The sequence below is a fragment of the Physeter macrocephalus genome, chromosome 20 (genome assembly GCF_002837175.3).
Source record: "Physeter macrocephalus isolate SW-GA chromosome 20, ASM283717v5, whole genome shotgun sequence".
Taxonomy (NCBI): domain Eukaryota; kingdom Metazoa; phylum Chordata; class Mammalia; order Artiodactyla; family Physeteridae; genus Physeter; species Physeter macrocephalus.
The window spans coordinates 95063980-95087349 of record NC_041233.1 but is presented as its reverse complement, the minus strand read 5'-3'; the positions used below and the strand labels follow the sequence as shown (position 1 = coordinate 95087349).

The 23370-nt window shown below is 38.6% G+C and overlaps 1 protein-coding gene across 6 annotated transcripts in view; it reads left to right on the top strand.

The window, feature by feature from the left end:
• NRG1 (neuregulin 1) overlaps positions 1–23370 on the top strand; it is a 1065472-nt gene that overhangs the window by 889739 nt on the left and 152363 nt on the right. For all 6 annotated transcript variants that reach the window (XM_024131433.1, XM_024131436.1, XM_024131434.1 and 3 more), the window contains exons 2-3: positions 6120–6297; positions 15470–15591. In XM_024131433.1, the coding sequence (XP_023987201.1) occupies positions 6120–6297; positions 15470–15591 (300 nt within the window). The remainder of the gene's footprint in view (positions 1–6119; positions 6298–15469; positions 15592–23370) is intronic.

Sequence of the window (23370 nt, the reverse complement as noted above, 5' to 3'; positions counted from 1 at the left end):
AGATGTTAAGAGGATTGTTCAGAATGCTCGTAAAGGTGTTATTCAGTGGTTCACACATCCTTGTATAAGGAGCTGGCCATGGAACTGCTAAAATGGTATTTCTGGGTCCAGCTCTCTTCACTATACTTTGAAGCCTATTCTCAATGTGTTGACTGGTTTCGTTTGCTGCCGATCTTAGGGAGTCAGCTTGAGAATACTTTATAATAAATCCCTGAACTTTATCGTGACTTTCTCACAAGTGGAGGCACCTACATGCTTTATCTCATTCTCCAAATATCCCTGTTGAATACACAGGGACACGTGGTAGTTTCCCGTTTCAGCTCACGGGGAGCTCTAGTTAACCGGAGTTAGGAACGGTCGATTCTGAAGGATGGTTCGGCTGGACGTAGGGCGGCGTGAGCATCAGGTCACCACATGTGGCAACAAACAGTGACCTGTGGGACGGTCCTTAACATAACTTAAGATCATACACTGACCCAGTAGCAATAGTTTTAATCCTAGGTGTATTGGGAAATACCATTGCCACTAGAACTTGCTGCCTTTTACATGGCTATATTTACAAAATTGCAACCTGATAAGATAAATTTTCCCTTTTATAGTCAAATTTGTGAGTGCAGCTCGGAAGAGACGACCAGACGGCAAAGCCTAAATTTTATCTACTCTCTTCATTGTGACCAAAATCTTCTTGAGAAAGGAGTTTTAGAGACTTTCGTCACTTATCTACCTTTAACATGACTATAAAAAAGAAAGGACATCCTTCTGCGTTGAGGACTGATTGATGATATTTGTATGACTTTTATCAACGAACCCAATTGCCAGTCACCAGTTTTCACCGTGAGATCTGCACGGGTGCGGTATCAGGCTTTTAAATGGTTTTATGCAGGGCAGACTTCACTGGGGTCGTAGCTGAAAGCTCACGGTTATTTGATAATATTTTGCAGGTTTCCTGTTTAGTTTGTTCCGAGTGTTGAGGCTCTTCAGATTAACTGCGCAGACACGGAGAGTTATAACATGAGCTGGCTTTGCATTGTCAGCACCGTCAAAGAACAGAAATAATTTATCTAGTGTCCCATGCTATCGGCATGTCTCGGCAGCATACACATGCTAAAATTTGTTTCCTGTTCTTAACAATACAGTACAATGTTCGATATAGCAGTACTGAACATATTAAAAAAAAAAAAGTGCCCAGGAGACAAGTAAAACAAGAGGATTGCTTAGATGAATGGCTCTTCTTACAAATTTAGTTCACCTTTATTACACATATTTACTCGCACATGAAAGTATTGGAATAAATGAGCCTAGTGCCTTCAATTTTTGTGTGGTGAGCATGTAAAATAATTTGTTTGGATTAGTGCCACAATTTTTTTTAAAGCCCTTTGAAACACTTAAAGCCTGTAAAAAGGAGTGCCGGTAAATCATGTGGCATCGCTCTGAGCGTTTTTGAGTTTCTGTTTTTATAGGCTGCTCCTTTTTGCACTTTACTATCTGTCTCTGTTGATACATTTCTAAGGGTATGGATATATTCATATTAATGTCAAGCAGGTTTGAAATAGATTTAGGCAAAGACTGCTTAAAACTTGCTCTATCATTAAATTGTTTCAGGGTGTGGAAATGCCGCCTCTCCAGAATCAGAATGAAAGCAGAATTATGAACTGTGGTAGACCAAATACAATTAAATCATTCCAAAGATGCTCAGACCACTTACTGAATTGGAAGCATTAACTTAGGATTGTGTTTGCCTTCAACCAATTTTTAATTAACAGACTATTTACTCTTAAACAAGAATTGAAAGGCATGTACATATTTTTTACAGTTTTAAAATCCAAGTGAAAAATTTTTGCAGTTTTAAACTCCAAGTACTCACTTAAAAAAATTGCCCCAAGGGTTAGAAACTACCCCTGGTCTTATAAAGTTATACCTGAGTGTTAGAAAGTACTTGGTGGCATACTTTTTCAGTGAAATAAATGAGATTATTTCATGCGAGTAAACTGTATACATGAGAAACATGCATACTTCTAAAATGTATTCTAGTAACCTATAGTTATTATTTTGTAATCCAATGGAAGAAAATTTACTCTATTGAAAATTGTCTCACTATGAATAGAGGAGAAAAAACACACAGACCATATGTGCTCAATATTAGTTTGTATTTTTATCAAGTCTGTGAAATATCCAGGGCTATTCTGTTAGGATGGTTATATGAGAGGACAAAGAAGAATTTATGTTGTTGCCCAGTCTATAGGATGCTTGCATTTGGGCTTCACCTGGAGTGAGGAATTTTTATGGTACTTTTCTAGAAGGTACCACTGACCGCAGTACACCCATGAGCCAACAGTGCAGTCATGTGGCTGGGTTGGTGGGTCACAGATTTGTTTCTCCATTTATGGAGAATTTTGAGTTAACACCTTAAAACAGCTGTTCTCTGAAAAGCTGGGTATCCTCATGTCATAGGTGATTGCCCCTGAAGACATGCAGGGACATTATGACAAGTGGACTTCTAAGGAGGCAAAGTCAGAGTAGCCGGGAGCTTCTGCACTTGTGACAGTCTTGAGACTGCATGCACGAGAGAAACTCAGGCTAGTCAAGAGAGGTATATCCGAATCCCAAACATCAAGAAATGTTTATACAATAGGGTCAGCTTAAGGAGTGGATATTTTAGCTAAGAAAGACCTTGTATCTGAAGGTCTGTGCCTCGTTACGTCATAGATCATCTCTTAAGGGCAAAAGATGTACTGGTCTTTGCACATGAACCCCCAAAGGAAAGGATGGATGTGTTGATCTGCCAGATGAGTGATTATTTTCCTTGCACCAAAGGACCTAGTGGGGTTGGAGCCCCAAAGTCATGGTTATCAGGTTGAACATATGAGGATTTCAGTGCCATACCACTCACAGAATTTAAGTGGAGGATATAGTCTTAAGAGCTACATTTGTAAATTATAACACAAATATTCCCAAGAATCTCCATGACTGCAAACTTAGCCAAGACTTTAAAAGTACTAATGAAATCCTGAGGCTTTTTGCAATGGCAGAAAGACCAGATGGAAAAGGCAGAAAAACTAAGAGAAACCACGACTCCTTCCTTCCTTCCTTCCTTCCTTTTCTTTATGCATGCATTTCCTTGTTTGCAGAATCATGTGAAATTTAGTTGTAGACATGATGACATTTCACCCCTAAATACTTCCGCAGATACTGCCTGAGAACAAGGACATTCTTCTGCATGACCACAATGCAGTTATCACACTTGAGAAATTTAATTTTGTTACAATACCTTTATTCAGATTTCCCCGATAGTCCCAATAATGTTCTTTATAACTATTTTTCCCCTAAACCAAGGTCCAGTCAATCGCTACACATTGCATTTATTTGTCAAAGTTTCCTTTAATCTAGATCAGTTTCACAGTCTTTTATCATTCGTGACATTGGCACTCCTGAAGCCTAGACCAGTTGTTTTCGTAGAATATCCCTCAATTTGAATTTGTTCGATTGTTTCCTCACATTTGAAATCAAGACTCTTAATAAAGAAATAAGAAATAAATAAATGAAGACAGGAGGGTAAAGGGAAGGAGAGGCGAGAGAGAGGGAGGGGGGAACAGAATAAGAGAAAAGAAAGTAAAAAGAGATGCAAACAAATTGCATGAAGATTTCAAACAAGAAAACAATATCCAGTAGATTTGTATTCAGGCTGTATTGATAAGCAAATGAATGGAGTGGTGAGTGAGGGAACATGGTACTTATTGAGAGTTAAGGATATCTGAAATATTGTGTTTAGAACATTTTGCATAGAGACAAGGGAAGAAACCTTGAGAGTTTGGGTTGTGTGCCAAGTTAAACACAAAATTAAGTGAAAACAACAAAACAATGCAAACTAGTTCTTTTAATCTGTACATTAAAAAATGAGGTGGTTTATTTTTCTTAATGTATGTAAACCAGTTTTTGGTGCCATTTAACGCCAGCAGATTTGTTTCTTTAAAACCCTTCACCGGGTTTACAAAATTGAAAATGATCTTAAGGCGTTAATAGGAATACACAAATGCTATTCCAGATACATGAGAGTTTAATGTTTTTTAAAACCTCCGAAACAGAGATTCACAGACCATATCTGAAAAGGAAGACTCCTAGAAAAGCTCTTCAGGAAGTAAATCTTATTTTCGAGCTGTGTCAGAAACAAAACTAAAAACAGAGAAAATCATCAGGTATCAAAGGCTAAGAACAGCTGAAATACGTTTCCTACCTCGCTGCTGTGTCTCCATATTTGGTGCCTGCTTCTCCGCCTCCTCTCCAAATAAGTAGAAAGAGGGACACGTAATTGTAGGAATACTGCAGAGAAGCCACACGTTCAAATAGTTTTTGCTGTACTTTACTGGAAATTTTATATGCTCATTCCTGACATTTTGGGGGGATTTTCTTGGTAAGGGCAGGCTTGTAGAAAAACAAACCTACCCGGGGTAGGAAAGGTACTCCATTTCCTGCTGGTGTCTAATGTGGCTCTGACTGCTGTCCTTGGAGTCTTGAGGCTATACGCAGTGAATAATTGCTCACTGGATCCAGGAGGTGCAGTCTCCTTGGGTGGGTTTGAGGAATTAACTTCCCATTAAGGCTTGAACTGGGGCAGAAGTAGACTTTGTAGTTGGCTTTTCTAAGACTCAGTGGAAACAGAGATGTTGAGATCTCAGCTTCTGCTGTGTTGATTAGTAAGTGAAATTTTGTGTGCAGAGGAGAATCCATTTGTTATGCTTTTATTTTTTAAACTGTTTTATTACGAAAAAATCAGACATACTGTATAGAAATGTACAACAAATCCCAGTCTCTACCTATTGCCTAACTTCTGCAATGATCAGCTTCTTGGGAAAGTTTTTTCATTTTTAAGCCTACCCATTCCCCGCTACCATTTCATGTTGAAGTACATCTCAGATATTATAACATTTTATCCATAAATATTTCAGTAGAGAATAGATATTCTTTGAAGCAGTCTTGCTTAAAGTGGAGTGGTATATGTGTTTAATGTCAAGTGTCCTACAAATTAATGTACAATTTAAGTGCTCCCAGTCTCTGTTGAGAAGGTTTAGAAGGGTGAAATCCAATCAAACGGATAATTTGACGGGAGTGTGGTGGCCTCCTGGAATGGTCATTCTTTGTTTGTGGAACAGTAACTGTAGGTCCAGTAAAAGAGTGATGTCACCAAAGAATTTCTGTCTTGAAGAAATGAGCATTGTTAAGATTTATGAGTCCTCTTTGTTCTTTGGGCTACTTCTGGTGATAGGATAGTCTGACTCTCCAGAATGTTATAACCATGGACAAGAGATACTTACCTGTCTTTGAAAATAAACTTCCCATTTAAAAAATGGGTATGATACCTGCTGTACCTATTCACAGAACTGTGATGAAGATAAATTGTGATCTGGGATATGAATGTGCTTTAGAAATAATGACCCAGTTACATATTCTTTTTTAGCGTAGGATTTTGATTCTTTGAAATGACCAGTATTCAGGATTTTTAATGGTATCAGAGAATGTAAAGATTGAGGGAATTACTATCTTGAAAAATATATATATATATATATATAAAATATATGTATATATAAATTTTGGGAAGTTTTTAAAGAGTGATTTTTTTATTGGAGTAGAGTTGATGTACAATATTATATGTTACAGGTGTACAATATAGTGATTCACAGTTTTGAAGGTTATACTCTATTTATAGTTAATATAAAATATTGGCTATATTCCCTGTGTTGTACAATATATTCTTGTAGCTTATCTTCTACATAGTAGTTTGTACCTCTTAATCCCCTACCCTTATATTGCCCCTCTCTGCTTCCCTCTCCCCACTGGTAACCACTAGTTTGTTCTCTATATCTGTGAGTGTGTTTTAAAGAATAATTTCATTCCCTAAGTTCTCTTTTCTTTTTCCCCCTGAATATATTTTATGTGAGCATTTTATTCTTCTCTAAGTTGAGATACATTTTGGTTGACACCCCCCCCTCCCCTTTTTCTTTTCTCTCTCAGTTAGTAAAGCCTTTGGGAATGGTTTCTTGATCAAGCTTACCAAAATTAGTACGTTTCTCTTAGAAAGATTACCAGGTGATCGGAACTTTTTTTCCTTCTCTTTTCTTTTTTAGCCTTGCCCCCCCGATTGAAAGAGATGAAAAGTCAGGAGTCTGCAGCAGGTTCAAAACTAGTGCTTCGGTGCGAGACCAGTTCTGAATACTCCTCTCTCAAATTCAGATGGTTCAAGAATGGGAATGAATTAAACCGAAAGAACAAACCACAAAACATCAAGATACAAAAAAGGCCAGGGTAAGTGTCACGCATATCATAGCAGGGGCGATGCCTAGCAATACAATGATATAAAATATAAAAGTTACAAACAGCGTAGCAAATAAGTACACCATCAAAAAACACAACATATAATAAGTGAAACGATTTTTCATTATATGGTGGCCAGAAATTGTGTCATTATATAGGAAAGAATTTAAAGTTTCTGATTCTTACAACTTCTGGAAGAAGAAAGGAAAGGATGGATGTGGAAGGAACTGTAGGGTGTGGGGGGAAATAGAAGGGATGAGGGAAGGTAGTATTAATAGCAGCTGTTGTAATACTAAGTAATAGGTGAGATCCTAAAATCCCATTTAGAGTACGAGTGCCTTGCACAATCAAAATCCTGACTTTGTTATAAAGATCAATAAGTACCTAGATTTATGGAAAGAGTTAGAATGTAATCAGTCGCTTTTGAACTATTTTCAAGTAAAAGTTTAGTACATAAAATACCTAATAAGAATGTTTAACTGACAATTCTAATAAACTATATCACGATTAGAGCAGATTAAAACATCCAGTAATCCTGGGTAGCAGGAATCTTAAATTTTCCTGCCCTCCTTGAGGAGATCCATATTTGGGAAGGCTTCATGTGATTCCCTATAACATCTTGGTAGGTATGTTCTATACCTACTCTAAAATGATGCTCTTTTATTATTCCTACACTCTTCATTTTTATTTTTCTCCTTATTTAAGAAATTTTTCTTCTAATATCAAACTACATTTTGAAATTATGGCAGAGCTAAATATCTTGGATTTTTGCTTGTGAACAGTCCTTTAATCAATGTGACATGTATCATAGTGGCTCCAAGCTCCAAGACTACATTTTCTCTACTTCAGAGGATTCCAGTGAAATCCCAGCTATGATAACAGAAGCAGCAATGAAAGAATCTCTGCCTGGACTTTGATTTTTTAGGACATCTACCAAAAAGTCACACACTCTTGCATGAGCAAGAGTAAATGAAGTGATTATAATGGAAATTTAATTTAAAGTGTTTAATGACTGTAATAACCATAATTAGGGATGTTTTTCTAGTTTCCATGGTTTTAGTAACTTTAGTAACTTTAGTAAAACTGCTTATTCTTGTTATTGATTGTGTCAGTACAATCTCTCGATGTGGAAGAAGAATACAGCGTGAAGGCAATATCACTTTCCGTAGCAGGTGGCACTTCAAAGATGCAAAAAATAATGCTGTAAAGTGACAGGGTATTTTTATACATAATCTTATTTGTTTGTTTTTTACAACATTCCCCTAGGTAGTAAGGACAGTTTACTGCACATGTGACTCTAATTTTGCAGATTAAGTAATCAAGGGTCAAAAAAGTGTTGTCTTGCCTTGAGTCACCCAACTAGGTGTGACTAAGCTGGAACACAAATCTATTTCTTGGATTCCTTAATGCCTCATTCCGTCTTTAAAAATGGAAAGCAGACACGTTTAATAACATGTGTCCATGTGGGGAGGGGAGGGGATAGAGTGAACGAATTGAAAAAATAAGCATGATTCTTCTAGAGAAGTTTCACAACGGCAAAAAATACTTTTAGATAGCCTTTAGTGTCTGTTTTGTTTTTCATCAATTAGCCAAGTTAGTAAGAAACTCAGTTATCTGCACACGCAGGGTCATGTCTCATTCATTTCTATGTGGCTGTCATATAATAGCAAAAATATGTAAGTGCCCAGAATGCTAGGAATGTGGAGAAACGGGAGAATCCTAGATGTTATCTTTACACTCAGGGGGTCATAAGATTGTAGAGAGATTATCCAGTTCAGCCTTATATAAGACATAGGAGTTCCAGCGATCACGTGCTGAAACCCTGCTAGGGCTGGGGAGTGTCAAGATTTTTAAGCAGCCCATCTGTTTACAGATAGTGATCTAAAAAATGGATTAGTTCTATTGAGGTAAATTCTGCTTTATGGTAAGTCCAGATTGAATTAGGGAGATGAAATATCTGGCACTTCATATCAGACAATAAAACTAAACACTGAATTGTAGGTTACTGATGCCATGGGAGTTGGGGCTTGCGGGAGACCCGAAGAGATTCAGGAGTCACTGTGAGGTGGCAGATTTGACTCTGCTGAAGACAGAGAATCCCTCTAGCTGGGTGGGTGGGTGTGGTAGGGTGGGTGGTTATAGAGAAGAGCAGAAACCACAGTCAGTAGGAGGTTCTGTTCATAGGGCAATAAAGAGGCCAGTTGGGTTGGGCCGGTGGGGGAGTGGATGGGAAATTTTGCCCTTTATTGGACAGATGCTGCGTGTCGGCCCTGGGCTAGACGCTGGGTCCACAGAGATGAAGAAGAAGTGCTCTCTGCTCTCAGAGGCTTGGTCTCAAGAGGGGAGGGAAATGTAAGCAGTTGTAATACTCAGTTGTAAATTCAACGATAGTGATGATCACGGAATGCTGTAGAAACGGGCCGGGGAGAGGACCCAGTCCAGGACTGTGGAGGCTTCCTAGAAAGAGGGGAGGAAGAAGAGAGGGAGGAGAGGATTATCTAGACTGAAGGAACAGAACAAAGCAGCTGCAGACTGCAGGTATTCTAGGTGAGGATTCCTGGAGAGAAGCTAATGAGGTTGGGTAAATAAGAGGACCAAAAGGAACAACCGAAAAAGTGAGTTGCCCGGAATGAAGGTTTTGAAAGAGAACATGTATAGGTAAAGAGCTAATTTGTTGCATGGCTTGGATGACATATAAAAGTGTCATTGCTCTTCAGAAAAGCTTTTTCATATTGGCTTCATAGGCCCAGACAGCTAAGAGCACTGTCTACATATTACTAAAATCCCATTATCCCGGAAAGGACGATATTCAGAAATTACTTCTTTTCAACAATAGCCTTGCTGGAAAGAATTAAGTGGGAAAAAGAAAGACTTTTATTCAAGTAATGTGACTGTAAATTACTCTTGGCAAAGCACTGAGCGTATTTGATCCTCTGAAAAATAAGATACTTTGTGTAAAGTGGGCAGCTACTGATAAGTGACCAGCTTATTGGGTTTCAGAATTGGGTATTCGGTCATTTCTGAAGTTGTATGTTTAAAAAAAAATTAGTGCTGTCACTTTTTTTAAAGGACCAAACTGAATCTAAATTTAATTAACATTTGCAAGATCCTCTATTATTTCAACTTAGAAATATAAGCGAATGAATACGATTGTTATTATACCCATTAAAAAGTTAATATCCCGAGAATGAAGGCCATTAGGTTTCTTCCTGTAGATGTAATGTGAATGAATGGTAACACTTGGATTTGAAACTGATCTGAATCTATGTCTTTTGTCTTTTCACAACTACTTGTGATTTTGCTGTAGTATCCAGTAAAATCACGACTTCAGGCAAGGGGCATGTTCAGGCTTAGGGTAAAGTCTTCAATAAAATACATTCTTGTTTGTCAGCTCATTACATTACTCATAATTCCTCATTACGGAGATGTTCAAAATGGCAGTGGTTTGCAGGGGTTTCTTGCTTACTTGACTTAACTTTATCTTACTACATTTGCCCTTAGCCAGCAGGCCAAGAAGGGATAAACTTTATCTTAGACTGTGATCACAAGCAGAGGTGAATTTTAGTGTGAGGTTTAGGATTTCCCTGGCATTCTCTTTATTTACAGTAAAACATTGACCCTCTTCCAGTCCTTCGCCTAGGTTTCTTTTTCACATTTTACAATCTAGATTTTTCGCAGCAGCCAGAATTTCCTTTTAATCCCTTAGTGTTATGAAAAGATTTTATACCAATAGGGAATTGCTATTATTTTGTAAAAGTCTTATCCACCTTCGGCCCCTGCTTCTACTAATAAAGGACATTCCTACATGTTCTTCCTATGATTTTGCATTCACATGTGAGCCTTTGTTTATTTTATTTGGCTAAGCGATGTGTGGGACCAATGAAAAGAAATGGAAACTGCCCTGGTCTTAAGTGTCTGCTTATCGCCTTGTTCTCGTTTCCTTTGCCTGGTGGACCATTTTGATCAAGAAAACTGGTTAAAGAGCTTGGTGTGTGACAGATCATATTTGGGGGTCATCCAGTTGACCTCATCTGCATACCTGTCCTACATCAGCCTTGTTAAAGTCTGACTTCCTGTTGTTTGTGTCTGGCGCACACTTTTGGATGCCCTTAATTTTGTATCAGCTCTTCGTTTCTGTTCTCACATTTTTTTTTTTTTTGGCTGCGCCACACGTCTTGTAGGATCTTATTAGTTCCCTGACCAGGGGTCGAACCCAGGCCCTCGGCAGTGAAAGCACAAAGTCCTAACCACTGGACCACCAGAGAATTCCCTGTTCTTACACATCTTAATTTTGTTTAAGATTGATTCTAATTGATTTGGTCAAGTTAACAAATTTTTTTAAGGAATTATTTCTCCTGTTATCAATTGTTTCAGGTTTTTTTGACTCTGTAATAGAAAAGGTTTCTACGCATCCCCTTCTTTTATTAGTTGAGTCGCTCTGACAGGTCATTTTAACTTTATATGTAGGAAAATCTCAAATTCTTTGGGTATAAAATGGGAATACGCAGTGCCTGTTTCATAGCGTTTATGTGAGGCATTTTATGCAGTGCCTGGTTCTGTAGAGTTTCACAGTTGCTGCAGTGGCAAGTGACTTCATTTTGGTAGAACCAGATGGCAAGTGACATTCTCTAGTTTGCACTATGAAATCCCTCTCTCTCTTCTTTACCCTTCTCATCATAGGCAATTGAACAGTATCTGAAAGCTGTGTTGAACACACACACACACACACGCAAGTTCATATGAGTCCTTAGAGATCAGAAGAATGGAATTTTATAAACTGAGGTGTGATCAGTTCTATATGCATTTAAGTTGCCTTAGCCTGTAAAACATGGTGGAAGAATCAAGTAAGAAAAACGAGATAGTAGCTATGGGAGCCTTGAATCTATCTTGTCAGTGAGCACTCATTAGAAGAACACAGTTTGCATTTTGATATAAAAAAAGAAAAATTAATATTTATAACTGTTTGTATTAATTTATGGTTACATTGCTTTATTTTTTTCTTATTCCAGACCAATGCATGCTTATTATAAAAATCTAAAAATTGCAGGAATGTAGAATGTAATTATAGTAATAGCCAACACTTATTTGGAGCTTACTCTATTTCAAGCTTCTTTTTTTTTTTTTTTTTTTTTTTGCGGTACGCGGGCCTCTCACTGCTGTGGCCTCTCCCGTTGCAGAGCACAGGCTCCGGGCGCGCAGGCTCAGCGGCCATGGCTCACGGGAGCACAGGCTCCGGACGCGCAGGCTCAGCGGCCATGGCTCACGGGCCCAGCCGCTCCGTGGCATGCGGGATCCTCCCAGACCGGGGCGCGAACCCGATTCCCCTGCATCGGCAGGCGGACGCGCAACCACTGCGCCAGCCACCAGGGAAGCCCTCAAGCTTCTTTTTAACCATGTTACATGAATTAACTGTTTTAAAACTTTTAGAAATGAAAATCCACCAAAACGTTCACCCCTCCCAGATCCCCAGGTAACTCATCAATTAAAGAGCAAAAAGTTAATTTTGTGATTGGAAGGGAGTTCATTAATTCTTCCAAGTTAACTTTCTTCTTTTAGGTAAGATATGGTAGCCTATTGAAGACAGTAAAATAAGACTATTATAACCATACTTATTAAAGCCCCAAATTGTTGCAGTGTATAATTTTTAAGAAGGTTTGTCTATTTCTACTCTCTCACTATTTCCCATTCCTGCTCTAAGACCCAAGGATTGAAGAATCTCATAGTTAAATGTATCATTAGAGTTCAAAGGGGCCCTTCATGTCCCTGGAGAATTTTGAGTTGCCATTGAACTGCAAAAAGGGTTGCCAACCTTTTTGACATAAACACTTTCTCCCTTCATAATATTTTTAAATATGCATGTCTCATTTAAGCTTTCATTTTAAAACAGGGTTTGTTTTTTCAAAACTAATTGAAAGCACCGATCTAATTTAATCCCTCTGCTGCGGCCTCTCCCATTGCAGAGCACAGGCTCCGGACGCACAGGCCCAGCGGCCATGGCTCACGGGCCCAGCCGCTCCGCGGCATGTGGGATCCTCCCAGACCGGGACGCGAACCCGGTTCCCCTGCATCGGCAGGCGGACGCGCAACCACTGCGCCACCAGGGAAGCCCTAAGCTTTCATTTTAAAACAGGGTTTGTTTTTTCAAAACTAATTGAAAGCACCGATCTAATTTAATCTTTCTCTGCCTAGAGATATTCTTGTTAGGAATTGCTTGACAGGTGGCTATCCAGAATTGAATCTTTCCAAAGAGAAAACCTAACTCTTTCACACGACACCCTATCCATTTTTGGGCGCTCAAAAGGTTCTTCCTTATATATCATCCAAAACGTGCCTTCTTTTTCCTGTAAGACACAATTCTACCTTGAAGAGCTTCACCAAATAATTTCCTTTTCCAGATAACAGCGATTAAATGTATTTAAATGTATCTTGTTCATAGCTACCTGCCAGTGGAACCTCCGTTTCTTTAATAGCATCTTCTCTAGTGATAAGATCTCTAGGCCTATTCAATTCTGATCACCCTCTTCTAAACTCCTCTAGCTATTGATACTTTTTTTTAATCAAATGCCACTTTGAAACATAATGCAATACTCTAGATGTGATTCAGCCTGTGAGCGGTGTATTGAGACTTTTATCCAATTTGATTTGTGCTCTTTTAATATTAATTTGGCCAAACAGTGCATACATTTCTTTTTTCTTCTTTTTTAAGTAGTTGTTTAAAATGGAGTAATGTTAAACGTGTAGCTAATTGAAATCCTTTTTTCTCTATATACTGTTGTCAAGGCTTATCCCTCCCAGCCTGTATTTCTGCTACTGATTTTTGAACCTGAGTGTATTCGTTATGCTTAGCTTGATTAAATTGATTCTTGGTCTTGGCCCATTGATGCTCCAGTCCTAGAATTCCCAAGGGTGTCTCTACAGAAAGGATTCCTTAGTCACTTGTCATGCCTGCCTTAGAAATTCACTGTAACTATTTGCATAAAATGACTAAGAGGTAGGTTGTAAAGAACTCTAAGTTTGTTTAATGCAACACTTATTTCAGCATAGAAAATTACATTTCTTTTCCTTGTTCTCTTTCTCTTTCTCTCTTTAAGCATAACATTTATTTACATTCGTTGGAATAGTATTCCAGTAAACACTGCCCAGGTCTTGTAGGAGAATTTTGATTTTAAGAACTATCCTTCTAAGATTAACTGTAAATTAATGTTAACTGTAAGTTTGATTAATTGCCATGTTTCTTTAAGAAGATTCTCATGAGAGAGGTACTCAAGGCTGGCAGAATTTAGAAACAAAAAAAAAGAGAGCAGCTCCAGGTACATGATCATGAACGGCTTGATGAAGGAACTGGCTCAGAGGTGGTCCTTGAAGCTTTATCAGCTCGTATCTTTTTTTTTTTTTTTTTTTTTTTTGCGGTACGCGGGCCTCTCACTGTTGTGGCCTCTCCCGTTGTGGAGCACAGGCTCCGGACGTGCAGGCTCAGCGGCCATTGCTCACGGGCCCAGTCGCTCCGCGGCATGTGGGATCTTCCTGGACCGGGGCACGAACCCGTGTCCCCTGCATCGGCAGGCGGATTCTCAACCACTGTGCCACCAGGGAAGCCCTCAGCTCGTATCTTGATGGGTAGAAATATGGGGCCCCCATTCTAGGAAAAAGAAGTAATAAGCAAAAGTACCAACATGGAAGGCAGGTAGGGGTGGTTCAATTCAGTAGACTGGGGGCGAAGAGTAGAAATTAAATTTTGAACAATTGATCCAATTTGATTAATAATATTATCTGACAAGAAGACCAGAAAATTCACTTAAAAATTAGGAAGGTGTACTTTACGGCAGGTTTGCATATAATTCTGAGTTGCTGTCTTTGCTTCCCGCCTTTTCTCCCTGATGTCCTCCTCTCAAGAACCCAGGCAGTCAGTACCAGGCTCCTGTATACAAGGACACTGTATTTTTTTCTTTTAATGTTTTACTGGAGTACAATTGCTTTACAATGGTGTGTTAGTTTCTGCTGTACAACGAAGTGAATCACCTGTATGTGTACATATATCCCTTCCCTGTTGGACCTCCCTCCCCCCTCATCTAGGTCATCACAGAGCACAGAGCTGAGCTCCCTGCGCTATGCAGCAGGTTCCCACTAGCTATCAAAAGGCCTTAATAAATGCTGTGCCAATCCCAATAAGCCTGAGTTTTTAAATCATAGAGACTGCTTAAATTACAGGCTATGTGCAGTAGTAAAGCATGTAGACATGCAAATCACAGTGCTGTCCAAGCTCAGAAAGAGTGCCAAGTATTGATTTAATATGTAGTTTTATAAAAGTGTGTGCTATTGTTGCATGAGTATTTATTTCAATATTAAGAACCATTTGTGTGGTACTGTGCTCCCAGCAATGAGAATCTTCTTAAAGAAGGACAAATTCCCTTTCTTTTGGAAGTGATAAATCCTCTCCATTCAAAATTAACATAATTCCTGATGTCACTCTGCTGGGAAAAGGAGTGCAGAGCATTTTAATCTAGTCTAGCCTTCATCGAGTATCTGTCCTTACCAGATTTATAAGAAATGGCTTTACACTTTTTTATCTTCCTTAACCCTAGTGGCTGGCGACATTGAGATACAGAGAGGAAAGAAAATGTATCGTTGGGGTGAAAAAAAATTCTGAGGCATAATGTGGTTAGTGGTGGTGCTAGAGGAATAAAAAGAAAAATTAGAAAAGAGTTTGTTTAAATTGCTGAGCTGGGCGATAAAATTAAGACTATGTCCAGGGTATAATTTAAATGAGATGTATCTCACTTTCGGTAAAAATCACACATCTGTGTCCTAGTCAGTTGTGTTTGTTTGGGGTTTTTTTGTGGTACGCGGGCCTCTCACTGTTGTGGCCTCTCCCGTTGCGGAGCACAGGCTCCGGACGCGCAGGCTCAGCGGCCATGGCTCATGGTCCCAGCCGCTCCGCGGCATGTGGGATCTTCCCGGACCGGGGCACAAACCCGCGTCCCCTGCATCGGCAGGCAGACTCTCAACCACTGCGCCACCAGGGAAGCCCGTCAGTTGTGTTTTAACATGGTGTGTGTAGACTGGGAAGGGGGAGTTTGATAACTCAAACTACAGAGGCTTTATTTTGATGGTCATTGTATTTCTGTGAAATATACTTACAACCGCTTTGGTCCTGGTCTTACAGGAAGTCAGAACTCCGCATTAACAAAGCATCACTGGCTGATTCTGGAGAATATATGTGCAAAGTGATCAGCAAATTAGGAAACGACAGTGCTTCTGCCAATATCACCATTGTGGATGCAAATGGTAAGAGACACCTACTATGTGCTATTTCTCAGGCTCTGAGAGGAGTCATCAAGGTATGTGGTAAGACTTGTAATACATAGGTGTGTTAAATCTCATTGTGAACAAACAAAAATCGTGGAGGGAAAACCATGCCTTTCAAGTATCTTAGGGGTCCTCCATAAGGCTCTTTACTCGTGACATGAAATAGACCTGAAATATACATAGATTTTTTTTTTAAAAAGGTTTTGAATAGCATCATGAATAGCAGAGACAGGATGGTTTGCTAAAAGAAAGAGATTATACCTCCACTTTAAGTTAGTCAGGGAGAGCAGGTAAGTTTTTTGCTCTGTCAAACCAGAATATGTGTATACATATAATTTATGTACAGAATACATATGTATATACAGAATATATGTTGTCTATATTTACATACATATGTGTATTATGTATGAATATATGTTCAGTGTGTGGGTGCATGTGTGTGTAAACAGAATACAATCCTGACATAGTCCTGGCAGTTTTTATGTTCTTATATACATCTGGCTCTAGGTAGTAGAAAGTTAGGCCTATCAGGTTGTTTTAGGCCTGTTAATTCGGAAATTAAGAGAGTCTTAGAGGCAAAGCCTTTTTTACTATGTATAGGCTTCAGCTTCTGTTTCTCTGAGGGCAGTGTCAGGGGATGTTTGTTAAACGAATGACTTGGAGGCAGAAGGTGCCCCTATCTTCCGACCACCTCTCTGAGTTATCTGAGGAAGGGCAAAGCCCCACAGCTGGTGGCTCTCTGTTCCTGATCCGCTAACATTGCACAACTTGATGGAGTCATCTATAGAAGCTGATGATGAGCTAGCAGTGAGCATCTAAATCTCTTGAAACAATAAAACGCTGCTTCAAAACCTTTGGTGCTGTTTTGAGTTATGGCACTGAACAGCTGCCTTCACAAGCCCTGTCATCTGTTAGAAAACAAAGCCTAACTGCACTGCTTCCAGGCAGGTGCTGAGAAAGAATGTCCACTGCAAAGGCCTGATCTCTTAAAGTGATAAGATAAAATTGCGAAGCCAGCAAGGGAAGCGTAAAAGTAACTTTAGGGGTTAACTCCTTAGGAGACTGATGTTTATATCAGTTGACTTAACAGGATAAGGAGAATGGAGTGAGATACAAATATGGAACAGGGTTGGGAAAATCCAGGTTAATTCCTAAGTCTTCTGTGGACCTCCCAATGAACTGCTCTATTGCAGTGTAATCAAACCTCATTACTTTCATTTTAAATACCTCCCTCCTCAGAGAATAAAGGACAACAGTGAAAAGTGGATTCCCTTACTATTGTTAGGGGTCGTGTTTATCATTTACCATTTAAACTTTATAAGAGTAAACATAACATCACTTTACTTTTTAATCAGCACAGGTTAAGCAATAGAGTTTTGCTCGTGTTATTTTTCCCCACTTGGAATTTTATGGGATGCAACTTGAAACACAAATTTTAGATTTCAGTGGCTTATTCTTTTCTTTCTATTATACCGTGTTTAATAGCTTGTTCTCAGTTTGTCAGTTGCTTGTTTGGTTCAATCTGTGTCCTCGTGGTAAAGGCTATTGAATTATGATTTGGACACGATTAGATTTGTGTAGTTATGCATGCTGTAAAGTCCCAGGAAAATAGAATTAAATAATTAATTAATAGAATTAATAGAATTTTAAAATTAATTTCGGGGTGCTGAAGTTTTGATAACATGGCTTTTCACATTTCTTTCATAGGAGAGACATCCAACTTATTTTTCCATATTAATTCATTCAAGAATTGGTCTTGAATTTGAATGTAGTATTGACCAATTATAAAGTGTGGAGAAATGAAGGTAGAGGTGTTCTTTTTTAACCTGACAAGAGTAAAGAGAAGTTCACGGAGTATTGTAAGGAAGTCATTCTTAAACAACCAACTAAAATTCCTTAAGGACTGGGTTCCTATTGGCTTATTGAAAGCATCTGAAGGAGAACAAAGAAGGTCAATTACAGTGTAAGGTGGTTGTTTTTATTTTCCTCTTAGAATGTTAGGACTAGTTCATCCTTATCCAACCCTCTCACTGTATTTAAAAAGAAATGCCTCTCATTGTATTTAAAAAGAAATGGAGACTTAGAATGTGTCTTCAATTATTTCATTCCCGGTCCAGTATAGTTTACTCTATACCAGACTCTGTTTGTGAACGTTTAAGGTAGATTCCTTGGTTTGTGAAGAACGAAAACTGAAAAACTGGTGCGAGGCATCAAGAGAGGGGGATTCCATTGGGAAGAACTAGAACTCCGTTATAACTGGGACTCGAGGAGAAAATGGTACCCAGGGTGTATCTATGAGTTTAAACACCAGGAATTTATGGCTTTTCTCTAAGTCTCTCCTTCATGTGCCTCAGATATGTTCTTGAATCTTCTGTGTGTTAGATTTTCTAACCTCTCCTGCTTTCAAATATGCTTCTTTATAATTCCAAACTTTGACCTGCTTATGATTCCATTTGGCCATATTCTTCTTCCTGGCTCCTTTGAAGGCATCCTTTCAGTTTTGACTCCTACTGTGTGATTGTTTCCTCAGTTCCTAAATCAAATTCCCCATAGCAAGAATCTGACTGGCAGAGCTGACCATGCCAGACCACATCAAAAGATCCAGAGAGCTTACAAATCATCAATGTATTCTAATCATGTCCCCACCATGGGCTCACCCAGGATAGTGAAGCCAGAAACGTGGCTGCCTAGAAACGCCCTCTCTTTTCAGAGGAAGTGGGTCAGATGAGCAGCTCATCAGAGCCTGTACTCATCAGGCACCAGGATAGACAAGGCCAGTGCATTCTGTATATTGGGAGACTCTCTTTTCTTCCTACACCTCAAGGGCTTAGTTGTAGTGCCATCAGAGGAAAATACGGAATCATTCCGATGTTCACCTTCTTCTACTGTCATCTATGAATTTGCTATATTCAGATCAAGACTGGTTATCCAAGAAGTCTCAGCTCAGGTCCTGAGCTCTTGGGGACTCAAATTCACTAAGGTTGTGTTGTCACATCCCTGTCCCTCGAGATTCTGGGAGGAGGTTGCACAGAAACATGCTTTCAGAGAGGAAAATCGCTCTACTCTGGTTATAAACTGCCACACGGCCAAACTATCTCTTCTTTTCTTTTCTTTTCTTTTTTTCCAAACATCTTTATTGGGGTATAATTGCTTTACAATGTTGTGTTAGTTTCTGCTATAAAACAAAGTGAGTCAGCTATACGTATACATATATCCCATATCCCCTTCCTCTTGCGTCTCCCTCCCTCCCACCCTCCCTATACCACCCCTCTAGGTGGTCACAAAGCACCGAGCTGATCTCCCTGTGCCATGCGGCTGCTTCCCACTAGCTATCCACCCTACGTTTGGTAGTGTATATATGTCCATGCCACTCTCTCACTTCAATCTGGGTCCATCCACCTCACTACAAATAACTCAATTTCATTTCTTTTTATGGCTGAGTAATATTCCCTTGTATATATGTGCCACATCTTCTTGATCCATTCATCGGTTGATGGACACTGAGGTTGCTTCCATGTCCTGGCTATTGTAAATAGTGCTGCAGTGAACATTGTGGTACATGACTCTTTTTGAATTATGGTTTTCTCAGGGTATATGCCCAGTAGTGGGATTGCTGGGTCGTATGGTAGTTCTATTTGTAGTTCTTTAAGGAACCTCCACACTGTTCTCCATAGTGGCTGTATCAATTTACATTCCCACCAACAGTACAAGAGGGTTTCCTTTCCCTCCACACCCTCTCCAGCATTTATTGTTTGAAGATTTTTTTGATGATGGCCATTCTGACTGGTGTGAGGTGATAACCTCATTGTACTTTTGATTTGCATTTCTCTAATGATTAGTGATGTTGAGCATCCTTTCATGTGTTTGTTGGCAATCTGTATATATTCTTTGGAGAAATGTCTATTAAGGTCTTCTGCCCATTTTTGGATTGGGCTGTTTGTTTTTGTGATATTGAGCTGCATGAGCTGCTTAATATATTTTGGAGATTAATCCTTTGTCAGTTGCTTCGTTTGCAAATACCTTCTCCCTTTCTGAGGGTTGTCTTTTTGTCTTGTTTATGGTTTCCTTTGCTGTGCAAAAGCTTTTAAGTTTCATTAGGTCCCATTTGTTTTTTTTTTTGTTTGTTTTTATTTCCATTCCTCTAGGAGGTGGGTCAAAAAGGATCTTGCTGTGATTTTTGTCATAGAGTGTTCTCCCTATATTTTCCTCCAAGATTTTTATAGTGTCTGGCCTTACATTTAGGTCTTTAATCCATTTTGAGTTTACTTTTGCGTATGGTGTTAGGGAGTGTTCTAATTTCATTCTTTTACATGTAGCTGTCCAGTTTTCCCAACACCACTTATTGAAGAGGCTGTCTTTTCTCCATTGTATATTCTTGCCTCCTTTATCAAAGATAAGGTGACCATATGTGCATGGGTTTATTTCTGGGCTTTCTGTCCTGTTCCATTGATCTATATTTCTGCTATATAACAAAGTGAGTCAGCTATACGTATATAGCTGACTGTCTTGATTATTGTAGCTTTGTATTATAGTTTGAAGTCAGGGAGCCTGATTCCTCCAGCTCTCTGTTTTTCTTTCTGAAGATTGCTTTGGCTATTTGGGGTCTTTTGTGTTTCCAGACAAATTGTAAAATTTTTTGTTCTAGTTTTGTGAAAAATGCCATTGGTAGTTTGCTAGGGATTGCACTGAATCTGTAGATTGCTTTGGGTAGTATAGTCATTTTCACAATATCGATTCTTCCAGTCCAAGAACATGATATATCTCTCCATCTGTTTGTATCATCTTTAATTTCTTTCATCAGTATCTTCTTTAATTTCTTTCATCAGTGTCTTATAATTTTCTGCATGCAGGTCTTTTGTCTCCTTAGGTAGGTTTATTCCTAGGTATTTTATTCTTTTTGTTGCAATGGTAAATGGGAGTGTTTCCTTAATTTCTCTTTCAGATTTTTCATCATTAGTGTATAGGAATGCAAGAGATTTCTGGACATTAGTTTAGTGTCCTACTACTTTACCAAATTCATTGATTAGCTCTAGTAGTTTTCTGGTAGCATCTTTAAGTTTCTCTATGTATCGTATCATGTCATCTGCAAACAGTGACAGTTTTACTTCTTCTTTTCCAATATGCATTCCGTTTATTTCTTCTTCTTCTCTGATTGCTGTGGCTAAAACTTCCAAAACTATGTTGAATAATAGTGTTGAGAGTGGGCAAGCTTGTCTTGTTCCTGATCTTAGTTCAAATGGTTTCAGTTTTTCACCATTGAGAGCGATGTTGGCTGTGGGTTTGTCATATATGGCTTTTATTATGTTGAGGTAAGTTTCCTCTGGAGGGTTTTTATCATAAATTGGTGTTGAATTTTGTCGAAAGCTTTTTCTTTTTTTCTTTTCCTTTTTTTTTTTTTTTTTTTTTTTTTGCGGTACGCGGGCCTCTCACAGTTTTGGCTTCTCCCGTTAGGGAGCACAGGCTCTGGACGCGCAGGCTCAGCGGCCATGGCTCACGGGCCCAGCCGCTCTGCGGCATGTGGGATCTTCCCGGACCAGGGCACGAACCCGTGTCCCCTGCATCGGCAGGTGGACTCTCAACCACTACGCCACCAGGGAAGCCCCGAAAGCTTTTTCTGCCTCTGTTGAGATGATCATATGGTTTTTCTCCTTCAATTTGTTAATATGGTGTATCACATTGATTGATTTGCATATATTAAGAATCCTTGCATTTCTGGGATAAACCCCACTTGATCATGCTGTATGATCCTTGTAATGTGCTGTTGGATTCTGTTTGCTAGTATTTTGTTGATGATTTTTGCATCTATGTTCATTAGTGATATTGGCCTGTAGTTTTCTTTTTTTGTGACATCTTTGTCTGGTTTTGGTATCAGGGTGATAAACCATCTCTTCTTAGATGTGCATTTACCATTGACTTGGGCTAAGGGAGTAGAATTCTCAAGAATCCCCCCACCCCCACTATGGGGGAGGGGTGTCCTAGAAAAAAAAAGACTTAAAAATAAGAACATGTTGCCAAAATATTATATTATGTAGAACTCCCCTTGAGATTTTAATTATATTATCTATGAAATATTAGTCACTTTGTTTATTTTGTGTGGTCTAACTCGTTTCTCCGATAAGTACGTAACTACAGTTTGATAATTTCTATATAGGTTGCCTTGATGAAAGATCCTGGTATGTGGCTGTGAGCTAATTATCCTAATTTCATTCTATTCAAAGGATTTCCTGTGATTTACTTAAATTCTCACACAGGTGCCTTCTTGGCACTTAGATCTTCATACTTTAGGACAAGATTCTAGGAGGGATGGCAGGAGTTAGAAGGAAAAATGCATGGGAGACTGTGTTTTCTTTTCTCCTTAGGAAGAAAAGAAAAATTTAGCAAGATGAGCTTGCTGTTTGACACTATTTTTAATCCCATTATGACAGCCAGAGAACTATTAGAATAAAATTAGCACAGATCATAAAAATCTTCCATCTCATCTTATAAACTTCCTGCAATGAAATCCATTGTTTAGATCTGCTTAGATTAACAACTAGATATAAATGAAATAATACGAAAAAACTGTGAATTTCCCCTTGAATCATTATGTGCTTGAGTGAAACAATGACCATATTTCCAATATCTTCAAGCGTTTAGAAAAGAATGTACATATAGCTAATTGTTTTGTTAAGCATTTTAGAAATTTATGTATTTTTGGTCCTTTCCAATGCCTTTTAATCCCTACCTTATTTGGGAAAAAGAACCTGTCATACAGTAGACAGATATAAACCTATGCAGTCTGCTAATGACTTCTGGGACTATGTAAGTCTACCAAAGTCCAATTGAGTTTTCGTACAAAACAGGATCTCATAGGCAATCATCATTACGTGATGGATTACAGGTGGATTCCTTTCATGAATTCAAATATAGTAGTTTAAAAGGCCACATACACCATGTTCACACAGATCATACACTGTATGTTGATTTTAATTTGTATCTTATTTGGCTTGGTCTTTATAGAGGAAACCTTAATTTAGTCATTAATTCTTAGCTAAAAAGCTCTATAAAAACTCCTGGGCAGCAGATTAGGGAGGAGAATAATAGACGTAACTGGTTTTCAAATTAATTAAGTACTGCTGTCTTTTAAAAGATTAATACAGGAGAATATACAACTAATCAATCATATCTTCTACTAGGTTTTCTTGTTTTAATCAGGAGAAAAATCATTTGAGTGAGATCCAAGATCCCATAGGAGCAATCGGGCTCCTAGCAATAAAATAGCTGTTTCATTTTAGATGAGCAGAAAAAAATATTTCCACAAAATTTGATTAATATATCAATTGGCCCTTTAAAAAATTAGCTCATGTGGGTAACCCACATTGACAGTGTTGTTAGAAATGCCATGATATTGGTGAACAACCTATAGTTATACTAAGAAGCACATAAAATATGTTTTATAGTTTGTATAGCAGTCTCCATGTATGTTGCATTATGTAGGATTCCCATGAAGTGTAATAAGGAAGAGTACTATGAGTGGAAAAGAGCTGTCTTTTCAACACATGGCATCCATCCTGCCTCTACACCATTTGTTAATTTCAAAATTTCTCAGTTGCTTAAGACTAAGCTCTGATTATGAGCAAGAATTCAGATGCTCAAAGTCATTTTTACCAGAGCTAATAAGTATGCCCATCTTAAATCTTTTAAAAAATGACTTGATCACAATTTTTGATGGCACAATAATGACCTGTGATTTTAGAATAATGAAGAGTCACACAATTG